Source organism: Psammomys obesus, unplaced genomic scaffold (assembly GCF_907164565.1).
Source record: "Psammomys obesus unplaced genomic scaffold, mPsaObe1.curated_primary_1811, whole genome shotgun sequence".
NCBI classification, from domain to species: domain Eukaryota; kingdom Metazoa; phylum Chordata; class Mammalia; order Rodentia; family Muridae; genus Psammomys; species Psammomys obesus.
The window spans coordinates 23,306,299-23,318,273 of NW_026595981.1; the positions used below are offsets into that span (position 1 = coordinate 23,306,299).

Genomic DNA, 11,975 nt, shown 5'->3' on the forward strand with positions numbered 1-11,975 from the left:
CAATGTATGTGAATTATTGGTATTATTATAATCAGGTAGACATGTCAGATGGGCAGCTTGCTATCACTTATGATGGGTACAAATTAATTGGTCAACTGGATCGCAGGGTTTAGTTTTGAAACATGAATTCTCTCCCGGATGAGATTTTTTTTTTTCAGTGTTGTAAACACTGAATTTTGACATATCAGATGTTTGTCACTATAAGACCGGAGCTATTCAGTGGACTAGGATGTATGAATTAAAAAAAAAAAAAAAGCACAGATATTTATAAACATTTAATATAAAGTTGTAATTCATAGAATTGTACTATAAGATTTATAAATTCTAGTCAGAGAATTGTTAGTGATTTTTTGTGGCGACCTGGCCAAACCTTTCCACCTTTTGCCAACGTTTCCCATGAACGAAACAACCAAAACAGCATGTAGGTAAAGTAATAGCAAGACTTGATTTTTTTTTTTTTTTTTTTTTTTTTAGATAAGAGTTCTAAGGAGACTGCAAAGTGTTATTAACACAATCCATTTATCTCCAGGTGGCTTGTAAATACTAATTAACTTATCTCTGGTGGACTACGTTGAACATATATTATTAGAACCATTTTGGAGATGAGCTGGCTCTGGAAATAACAGAGCCACATAGATCACAGACTTCTCTCTCAGAGCAGGACGAACGACGCTTAACTCCAGGGAACACTTGGTGTTCCCGAATACGCTCTTCACTCCTCCTCAGCACAGAGCTCCTGTAAGCGAATACATTTTAAAGTTTATTTTTGTGCGTGTGTGTGCGTACGAATGTTTTGTCTCCGCGTATGTCTGTGTGCCACTTGTGGAGATCAGAACTGGTATTACAGATGGTTGGGAGCTGCCATGTGGGTGGTGGGAATCGAACCCAGGTCCTCTGCAAGAAGCAGCCAGTGCTCAAAACTGCTGAGCCATCTCCCCAATCCCTCCGAACTAAAACTTTAAAAGTGCCAACATACCATATCTATACTTTTGTTTATATTTGTGCTTTTCTGGACGTGAAACACGACTTGAACAAGTTCCCAGGTCACTTCTGTCAATGTCTCTGTCTTCATGATCAGAGAGCAGTGCGCAGTGGAACATCACTCGTTATTTCTTGAGAATCTACTAGGTGTTAAAGCATTTTATGCACGTTGCTAGTGTTTGAAGAAATTCAGCTGAACTGAACTTGAACGCTGTTTCCATGTCTCATTTCAGGACAAAGCCTTTCACTGCTGTCTGGCTCTAATGATCTCACGACGAGCCCACTGCCCATACATGCATTGTTTGGTTTCAGATATTCCACTGTTTAAAATGCAAACTCGGGGGCTGGAGAGATGGCTCAGTGGTCAAGAGCACTGTCTGCTCTTCCAAAGGACCCGGGTTCAATTCCCAGCACCCACATGGCAGCTCACAACTGTCTGTAATGCCCATTCCAATAGATCTGACACCTTCACAGCAATGTACATAAAATAAAGTGTAAAAAAAAATAAATAAAATGCAAACTCTAGGGGCTGGTGAGCTGGCTCAGCAGGTGAAGGCACTTGATGTAAGGACACAAGTTCGGTTCCAGACGGCAGAAGGAGAGGACTTAACACCACCAAGTCCGGCAAGTTGTCCTCCGACTTTCACGGTGTGTGCGTGTGGCATGCTGTGTCCACACACCCACGCTTACGCTCACACAAAATGAATTAAAAAAAAATTTAAAGACGTTAAAGATGGATACGTTTTGTTCCTGTTGGCTGTTTTGGAAGAGCACTTTTAGTAAAAAGAAAAAAAAACCTCTTAATGTATGTATGTATATATATGTTTGTATGTATGTACTTAGAGTGTGCCTGTGCATGTGTGTGACGCAGTGGACATGTGGACATCGCAGGGATAACTTTCAGGTGTCAGTTTTCTCTTTCCGCCACTTAGAGCCTAGGGATCCAACTCAGGTCACCAGACTTGGGGGCAAGCACCTTCGCCTACTGAGCCGCCTTGCTTGCCCAGAAAAACACTTTTCTTGAGCGTGAGTACAGTTTGTTTTGCCCCTAGATCCCTCATGTCTCCCCCACCCCAGGATTAGACTGTGGTGTGTTAGCTCCTCCCCAAATGGCTTCTCTGGTTTGGGAAAGAGGTGCCAATTAGAGACAGCAAAGGAGGGTGGAGCCACAGAGCAGCATTAGGTTGTGTCTAGGCTCAGGCTGTGAGTCAGACTGCCTGGATTCCAGCACCTCGGGTTACTAGTTGCCTGACTCTGGGAAAATGACTCCACTCTCTGACTCGGTTTCCTCACTCATAAAATGATGGTGTCCATGGCATCTACCTCGCAGGGCTGCGGTAGCCACCAAATGGTTTTTGGACAGCGTTTAGCACAGGGCAGACCTGGCTATCTCTTATCACTGGTCCTTCCTCAGAAGTTATAGTTTAAAAGCTACAAACACACCTGCCTATGATCTCAACTTGGTTCCAGTGGAAAGAGTTTTTTGTTGTTGTTGTTGTTTTTGTCTGTTTGTTTGTTTTCCCTTACTTGGGATGAGTTGGTGATGAGACATCCCAAACACTGGAGAAATCCCAGCTAACTATTTAGTCATTAAAAAAAAAAAAAAAAAAGCTGTAAAGAATTTTTAAGAATGGTTTTAAATTCACAACAAAATTCAGAGGAAGGTACAAAGACTTCCCACATACTCCCCCTCTTCACACACCACCTCCTTGCTGATCAACGGCTCTCCATGGCCCACATTAATGCAGGAGCAGTGCTTTTGTTTGAGCGATCGAACCCACGGCTCACGTTGGATGAACCCCGTTGGTTGGACAATTGCACATTGATTGGACCCATGCCTGCTGGCAGTAGCATATAGCGTACTTGCAATTGTCCTTTGAATCTCCCTGCTCCCCATTTATCCCTCACCTCTCAGTCCTGGGCAGCCACCGACCCTTGTACTGTTGCTGTGTTTTTGTGTATTTCAGGATGTCAGAGTTGGACTCCTACATGATGTAGCCTTTCCAAATCAGCTTCTTTCACTTAGCGATACACCTTGAAGTTTCCTCTCTGTCTTTTCGTGGCTTGATAGTTCCGGTTAATGAGCCATTGTCTGGATCTGCCATCATTTATTTTTTTTCGTTTTTTACCCACCCACTGAAGGGCATTTGGTTTGCTCCTGCATTTTGTCAATTAAGGAATACAGCTCTGCTGTACACATGTCTGTACAGTTTTTAAAAGGGTTTATTTTAATTTATACACGGGGAGATGTGAATATAGGGTTCTGGATCTCCCGGAGTGACAGGTGTTTGTGAGCCAGCTGACACGGTGCTGGGAACCAGACTCCGGTCCTCTGGAAGAGCAGCGAGTGCTCTTAACCACCAAGCCATCTTTCCAGCCACTCCTCTGCAGGTTTTTGTGTGGAGATGTTTCCATCTCCTCCCTACAGAGGAGTAAGGAGCCGGTGGTTTCCGGCAGTTGCTGGATCCAATGATCAGAGCGTGTTCGGCTCTGGAAGAACCTGCTGAACTGTCTTCTACAGTAGCTGAGTAGTTTTTGACTGTGGAACTCTGTGGAGAGAGATTTATTTATTTAATTTTTTTATGGTTTTGACAGGATGTAAGAGTGTCACTCAGGAAGTTAAGTGAGCGTGTGTCTGTTTCCGGGTCACCTGGGTATTTTGTTTTATTTGTATTTTTGAAGCTAGGCCCCGTGTAGTCCAGGCTGGCTTCTCTATGCGGCTAAGATGACCCTGAGCTTCTGATCCTCCTACATCCTTCTCCCACCACACCCAGGACTTATGTGATGCTGGGATAGAGCTGAGAGCTTTGTGCATGCTTGACAAGCATTGTACAGAAAGCTACACAGAAGCCCCTATTTCTCAATTCATTAATGCATTTCAATTTTTTATGTATTCTTGAGAATTTCATACAGGTAGATAATGAAATATGATACCATCTTCCCCTTTTAATTATTTCTATATCTCTCACATGGCGGTTCGAATGAGAAATGCTCCCTATAGTCTTGGGAACATATGAACGCTAGGTCCTTAGTTGGTTACAGTGGTTTGGGGAGATTTAAGAAGCATGGCGTTAGCCGTGGTATGGTGCCACACATCTTTAATCCCAGAACTGTGGGAGGCAGAGGCAGGTGAGTTCGAGACCAACCTGGTCTAAAAAGCGAGTCCAGGACAGCATGAGGATGTATGTCACCGGGGGTGGGATTTGAGAGCCTGAAGCTTATCACTTTCAGTTCATTCTCTCCGTTTTGTGCTTGAGTTTCAAGATGTGAGCTCTCGGCATTCTGCTCCAGCCACCGTGGCCGCTAGCTTTGCCCTGCCACCGTGGACTCTAACCCTCTAAGCCAAAAGAAATCCTTCCTTCTGTAAGTTGCCTTAGTCGCTATTTCACACTAACAGAGAATTAACAGAGAATTATACAGTACATATATTATATCCTCCTCCTGACCTTACATTCTTCTCTTTTATAACCCACTAAGTCCAGTTAGCTCTCTCCAGAGGGGGCATGGGTGTGGGACCATCCACGAGAACACGGGAACCTACCAATGGCCATGTCTTCAATAAAGAATTATTCTCCTTCCCCAGGAACTCTCCACTGCCAGCAGCCTCTTGAAGAGGGGTGGGCCCTGCTGAATCATCCACTCCATCTCTGCTGGGACATAGCTGACTTGATCTTGTGTAGGCAGCCATAACTACCTACACAGCTCACAGATGGGAGTTCATGAAGCCATATCCATGTCAGGTCCAGAGACAGCATTTCACAGCGCTTCTTACCTTCCTCCAGTGCTTAGCTTCTTTCCACCCACTCTTCCACCATGTTCCCTGCCCCTTGAACTCTCACTCACCTGTCAGCCATCCATCACCCTTTCATCTAGTGAAGCTGCCCTGGGTTCCTGAGCATAACAGCCCCATCACGTCCAAGGTTGGTTTGCAGCAAGTCTTCTGCTACCTCTTGCGCTTACAATCTTTCTGCTGGCTCTTATGCAATTTCTCTCTCATGTCTCTTAAAACAACTGACACATTTCACCTTTCCTTTATGCTTTAAATGTTTCTGATTTTTATTTGTATTTTATGTGTATGAGCATTTCGCAAGCATGTATGTGTGTGCATTACATGTGTACAGTACCCAAGGAGGCCCAGAAGAGGGCATCGGATCCCCTGAAACCGGAGTGACAAGAGTCACCATGTGGGTGCTGGGAACTGAATCTGAGCCATCTCCCCAGTTCCAGGAACCGGCTTTCATTTTTTATTAGCTGTTTTATTTTCATTGCCTAGCCCTCAACCTATGTATGCCCAGTATGTGTGGAAGGATGGAAGACAAATTTTTATAGGAATGTGACAAAGACTACAACCACCACATAGCCAACTTGTTCCTAACTTGCAGAGAGCAAGTTAAAGGAAGAATTTAGCTTCCATGGGAGGGGCTACTTAAAACGCAGTGATGGACCAGATCCGGGCAGGATAGCTTGCAACAGGAAGACGTTTATTGAAACAGCACCAGAAAGAAAGCCAAAGAAATGCCGCTAGTCTAAAAGGAGCTTGTCTTCCCTCACTGGGAGAGAAGCAGAAACTCAAGAGGGCCCTACTTAGGAAAACCGTTTAGATTAGTATTTTCAATTAGGGCTCTTCATTTTAGGGGACAGAGTTTAGGAGGGAATCCTCTGCTCATTCTTGCTGACTTTAGTGGTTTTCTCTTCCAGGGCATGAACTCGGGAGGAGAGAACCTTGCCACGGGGATCTAATTCTTCAACAACAGTTTTAACGATCGCAGTTCTAGATGAATCTAAAAACGACACAGATGAAATGGTGTTAAATTCACAGGTGGGAAATAACTCATCATTTGAAAAATATGTATTTTGCACACTTAATTCCAGCCCTCGGGAGGCAGAGGAAGGTGGATCTCTGAGTTCAAGACTGGCCTGGTGTACATAGAGAGTTCCGGGACAGCTAGAACCATACAGAGAAAACCTACTCCCCAAAACAAAACAAAACAAAACAAAACAAAGCAAAAACAAACCAAAGCAAACCAAAGCAAAACGAAACATATATAATGAAGAAGACAGAGAATGAGAGAAAGGAAGGCTTCAGAGACGGCTCAGTCTGTAAAGTGCTTACTTTAAAACAAGTGACTTCTTTTATATGGCTTCTGGGGATGGACTTGAACTCCAGAAGCCATATAAAACAAGTCACTTGTCATTCTAGGGCTGGGGAGGGGGAGACAGGAGGATCCCTGCGTGTCTCTGGCTGGCCAGGCTCGCCCACTTGGCAAGCTTTGGCCTCATGAGTAGGAGACCCTGTCTCAAAGAAAAAGGTGAACATGCACACACAGGAGAGAGAGGGCTGAGGGAAGAGGAGAAGGAGGAAGAGAGAAGGAAGGAGAGGAAGAAGCCACTGAATGCTTCAGAATTTTTATTTACCCTTTGTCTGGTTTCCGGGTCCCCCTTGGCCTTTTGACTTAACACAGGAGCTGTAAGGGGAAGAAAAAAAAAAGTTTGGCATTAATTTCATCCGTGTCTTTTGTTAAAGCCACCGAGAAGCACGGACTTACAGAAGGAATTCATTGAGTGGGGAAATAATGCTGGGGGTTGGGGCGGGGCGGTCACCCATATGGTCTGGACTTGGCTCAGCTCCAGAAGATGTTTAGGGATCTTAAAGGGTGTTTGTCCTACAGGGGCAGTGCCTACCCCTCGTCTCCGTCTATGAGGCGGCAGTAGGTCTCAATCTCCTTCTCCAGGTGGGCCTTGACGTTCAGCAGCTGCTCGTACTCCAGCTTCTGGCCCTCGGTCTCCGTCCTGACCTGGTGCAGCTGCTCCTCCAGGGCGCCGATCTGCGCCTGAATGTGGGCCAGCTGTGTGCAGTAGTTGCCCTCGGTCTCCGTCAGGGAGCACTCCAGGGAGTGTTTCTGTGGTTTGGGAAGAGGGTATTGTAGAAAGCATCATTGTAGCGATTCGGAACAAACCAAGTCTCTTAGGAGAGAGTTATCCTTACACGAGGCAATCCATCATATCCGGGGCTGTGGTGACGATGGCTGTCGGTAGAGGGCTTGCCATGCCAGCATGCACAACAGAGAACAATCCCCAACAACTACATTAAAAAGTCAGGTATGGCTGCGTGCTTATAATGCCAGCGCTGGGGAAATGGAGACAGGATTTCTGTGGCTTGATGATCAGCTAACGTGGCCTAACCTGTGAGCCCCAGGTCCCCTGAGAGCCCCTGTCTCAAAAACAAAAACCATAAACAAAAAACATGGCGGACAGCTCCAGGAGAACAGCACCCGAGGTTGACCTTTGGACTTGACACACATGTACACAGGAACATGCACTGCACATATATGCAGGCGCTCATATCCATCTAAAAGATTCCATTCGTGGGGCTGCAGAGATGGCCCAGTGCTTAAGAACATTGGCTGCTCTTCCAGAGGACCCGGGTTCAATTCTGAGCACCCACATGGCGGCTCACAACTGTCAAGTTGACAGTACCAGTGGATCCAACTCCCTCACACAGACATACATGTATCCCAAACACAAGAAATGAAGTCTTCATTTGTTCGCTATTTGTGATAGACACCATACTAGTCTATTTGATCATGATGCAGATGGTGATGAATGGGCCCTGTCAATCCTGAAATGCTAGAAAAAAAAAAAAAGAAAGAAAGAAACTGTTTCCTTCTATGGTGCAGTTGAAAGATTTCTACCACCTACACCAATATATGCTGCCTTTGTAGGGTGTGGCAAAGTCTCCAGTTTTCTCAGTAAAGGCCCCCTACACTTTGCTCCCTCGTTGGGAGTCACATGAAGTCCCTGTCTCCTGCTCATCATTCCTCTTTCTATAGTCAGCTTTATAAACCAGCTATACGTAGAATGATTCAAGAAAAGCGCCACCCCTCTTAACCTTTAAACTGTCTAATTGCTTGGCTTGTGAAGTCAAAGGAGGCTCTATAAGAGGGAACACCTGTTAGAATGTTACCTAGAATGAAGATAACAGTATCTTTTCTTTTTTTCGTTTTTTCCCTCCCTCCTTCCTTCCCTCCCTCCCTCCCTCCCTCCCTCCCTTCCTCCCTCCATCCCTTCCTCTCTTTCATTCTCTCTCTCCTCTCTCTCTTTCCTTGAAGCAGAATCTCTCTACATAGCCCTGGCTATCCTGAAACTCGCTATGTAGACCAGGCTGGCCTCAAACTCACAGAATCTCTCCTGACTGTGCTTCCCGAGTGCTGGGATTCAATGTGCGTACCACCATCACTGCCTAGACATCAGTGTCTTTACTGACCCTTTTCATAGCCAAATATTTTCAAAGAATCATTTCTTGAATGATTTTTATATACATTCACGCACAGCCGTGCATTCCTTTGTGGGTTTAACCCTGGAGGTTTCCTAGCCATAGGTGGAAAGGTGCAGACACAGGTTAGGTAAGTTGGAGAGGAAGTCCCATTCTTTGTCTCTAATTGCGCAACCCTGTGAATTGCCTCTCCTCCTTGAATCTGATTGTTTTGGAGATAATGACGGGAGTTTTGAGGACTGCCTGTCTGCCCCTCAGGGGTATTGTGGACTAACCTGTGAGTGAAAGACTGGGCAAACCCTTAATGAAAAGGGAGATTATTATTGTTATTAGGCACCTCTTGAATACACCTCTGCTTTGCTTCTTATTTATGCCACTTAAAAGGAGCTTAAGTGCTCTTAATTAACTGACCCACGGGAAGGCGGGGTGGAAACCAGGGAAGACATTTTTGCTCTGCACAGATGAAAGTTTTGATCTGTTGACTCGGGAGAGGAGAGTCAAGGTAGAATTAGCTTTCTTATTGAGCTCTTTAAAATAATTGTATTTACTGGTTTCCGGGGCTTGTTAACATCTAGGCATGGTTTTCAGGCAGATGTCAACATAGTAATCCGTGTCTAAAATCCCAAATGTTGCAACACTACCAGCACGACAATTCTTTTGAGTTTTTCTCAAGTTCTAAAGCAGATCTGCCTGGTCCTTGGTACTCACCATGGCTAAGAGGGACTGCAGCTCTATCTCCAGGGTTTGGAGAGTCCGTTTCATCTCAGTAAGTTCATTCCTGGCTGAGGTGGTGGCTCCAGCATCGTCTGAAATCTGCTGCTGCAGGGAAGCGCTCTGCAAAGTCAGGAGCTGGTGTCAGGGTGGGGACAGCGGCATCCACACCCAGTGCCAGGCAAGTGCCAGCGAGCCTGGCTTTACCTTCTCTTGGAACCAGGCCTCGGCGTCCCTGCGGTTCTGCTCGGCCAGAGCCTCATACTCGGCTCGCATGTTGTTGAGCAGGACGGTGAGGTCCACGCCGGGGGCCGCATTCATCTCCACGTTCACATTGCCCCCGGCCGCGCACTGCAGGGCCTGCATTTCCTGGAACAGATGTGCTCAACCACATTAGGTTCTGACTGTCTGTAAGGGAGCCAAGCCGGCAGGATCCGTGAGGCTCAAAGCTTTCTGTGAGGTCTGTTTCTTTTTCTCTTTTGAGCCAGTCTTATTCTGGAGCCCAGGCTGCCCAGGGACTGTGAGCAATCATCTTGCCTCAGCCACTTGAGATCTGAGATTGTAGCTGTGAGCTACCATCCTGGGCTGGTTTGTTTCATTTGAGAGGGAATGAGAGAAATATTTCAAAGGAGTAGGGAGAAATTAAAACCGTCTTGATATTAAGATACGCCATTTACCGTCTGAAATTAGGTTTTGATTTTGGGAAGGAGGCAGGCTGTGGAGACGGGGAAGATTGAGTGCCTACCTCCTCGTGGTTCTTCTTGAGGTAGGCCAGCTCCTCACTCAGTGTTTCCAGCTGGACCTCAAGGTCGGTTCTGCACAAAGTCAGGTCGTCCAGGACCCTTCTCAGGCCATTGATGTCTGCTTCCACACTCTGGTGGAGCGCCAGTTCATTTTCATACCTTAGAGACGAGTTTGAAAGGTTCATCCTCCTCTCCCACCAGATCTGAGTCACCCCACTTTTCAAGTCATCCTAAAACCCAACCTAATACATCAGGCTTGGGCAAAACTACCCACAGTAGAATAGACAATGCTCCTACGAGGCAAGCTAGTGGGACTATTCAAAGTTCTCTTCCCTATGACCTTGACCTTCATTCGTGCTAGCTTCACATTTTCTGAGTAAATTAGGTTCCCCTATTGGTCTTCTCAATATGGATTTGGTTTAAAATGGACACGTGGACAAAAACAATGGTCCCCACCCCCCCCCCCCCCAAAAAAAAAGAGGGACATGCAGGGATAACTTTTGGTCTGTTCCTCTTTGGCTCAACTCACTTCATTCTGAAGTCATCCGCCGTCAGCCTTGCATTGTCATTTTGCAGGACGATATTGGCGTTGTTTGCAGTTGCAGAGATAATCTGATGGATGGAGACTTAGTTAAGAGTGAGGACATAGTAAAACTATTCAGATTTCCTTGCAATTAAGTTATGTGTGAGATCATAGCAAATACTTCTTGCGCCTGGAGCTGATGATGAGAAGTGAGATATAGTCAATTTTGGCTCATACTTTAATTCCCACGTTATCATTTTAAAACTATCCCCTTTACATTTATAAATCTCTAGTTGGAGACACTGGGCAGTTTTTGATGTTTTTCTATTACTAAAAACATATGTGCATGACTGATTTCAGATGATGGGGTCATGCTCAGAGGTTATAATTGTAATATAAATTATTACTGTTTTTTTTTTTTTTAATTCACTTACTCTATGTGTATCGGTGTCTTGCCCCCTGAATGCATGTTTGTGCACCCTGGGCGTGCCTGGTGCCCCTGGAGGCAGGGAGAAGGCTTTAGATACCCGGGAACTGGAGTTACGAATGGTTGTGAGCCATCATGGAGATACTAGGACTTAAACCCAGGTCTTCTGGAAAGAGCAACATCCAGCCCAGAAACTGTTTTTAATATTGATAATGGAGTACTTGAAGCTGAGCTCTGTGTGCTGCTCTGACATCTTCTTTTCTGTCTCCATATGCCCCTGGGGTCACTGTACTTCTTACCTGGGTCCTGAGGTCGTCGATGATGGGGAAGTATCTACTGTAGTCGTGATCGAGACCGCGGCAGGATCCAGGTCCAAATTTTTCGTACCAGTCCTTGATCTTCTGCTCCAGGTCAGCATTGGCCTCCTCCAGCGCTTGCACGTTCTCCAGGTAGGAGGCCAGGCGGTCATTGAGGTTCTGCATGGTGACCTTCTCGTTGCCAGAGAGGAGGCCATGCTCATTCGCCGTGAAGGCCCCACAAGAGGCGCTGCCCATACCCAGCCCTCCTGCCAAGGAACTGCCCCCAAAGGCGCAGGAGAAGCCACTTCCGATGCCTGGCACTCCACATGTGTTTCCAGCCCCCAAGGCTGCTCCGGTGCTGGAGAGCCTCGAGGAGCCCAGCCTTCTGGATGCAGAGGAAAAGCGAACGGACATGGTGCTCAGGTTGGATCGCTGCTCCGATGGCGAATGCCCTGCTGGGTGAGGACTGCTTTATATATGCATAGGTAGGGTGTCACTGCATGGACTCAGTCTCCCCTAGCAAAATGGTGTTTGCCAGCTCATTGAGAATTATCCATAATGGGTGACATTTTCCCCTAATGAGTGTCTTTACTCTGCTGTGTCCACTTCCGTAGGTAGATAGTTACTTTGATGTTTGTCATCTCTGGGCGGGAGCAGGGTGGGGTATTATCAAGGTGATTACAGGGGTGATGCCTTTCAAGTTAGTGGGAGCAACCCTTCCTGCCTTCTAGGCTTCCAGGAGTATGAAGTTCCTTACAGAATTAAAATGATGTGTGATGGATACAGTTCTTCATCCTTTGCCCAACAACATCTGTATTTCTCTGGCAAGCAAAACCTCCTTTTCTATCAGATACATTGAAAATAATTTCAAGGTCGTGGGCCCTGGGTTCCAGAGGAAGGAAGCTGAGTTCTAAAGGAAACAAACAACAGGTTTTTTTTTTTTAATTTTTATTTTTATAATATTCGTTACAGTTTGTTAACTTTGTTGAATTGCCATTTAATCTGCATAGGTTTTTGC

At 45.9% G+C, this 11,975-nt stretch overlaps 1 protein-coding gene across 1 annotated transcript; it reads right to left on the bottom strand.

The window, feature by feature from the left end:
* Positions 1-5,625: 5,625 nt before the first annotated feature.
* LOC129686260 (keratin, type I cytoskeletal 27) lies at positions 5,626-11,371 on the bottom strand. Its single transcript, XM_055620090.1, has 8 exons — positions 10,958-11,371; positions 10,238-10,320; positions 9,711-9,867; positions 9,173-9,334; positions 8,963-9,088; positions 6,664-6,881; positions 6,397-6,446; positions 5,626-5,762 (listed from the first exon to the last, which is right to left on the bottom strand). Exons 1-8 carry the CDS (start codon positions 11,369-11,371, stop codon positions 5,626-5,628), a joined length of 1,347 nt encoding a protein of 448 aa, XP_055476065.1.
* Positions 11,372-11,975: the final 604 nt, after the last annotated feature.

Excerpts from the sequence above, each read along its gene's own strand:
- LOC129686260 (XM_055620090.1), bottom strand. The coding sequence starts at position 11,371 with ATGTCCGTTCGCTTTTCCTCTGCATCCAGAAGGCTGGGCTCCTCGAGG. Across the intron at positions 9,089-9,172 it reads AGGCCTGGTTCCAAGAGAAG|AGCGCTTCCCTGCAGCAGCA; the intron begins GTAAAGCCAGGC and ends CTGACTTTGCAG. Across the intron at positions 6,447-6,663 it reads CTCATAGACGGAGACGAGGG|CTCCTGTGTTAAGTCAAAAG; the intron begins GTAGGCACTGCC and ends TTCCCCTTACAG.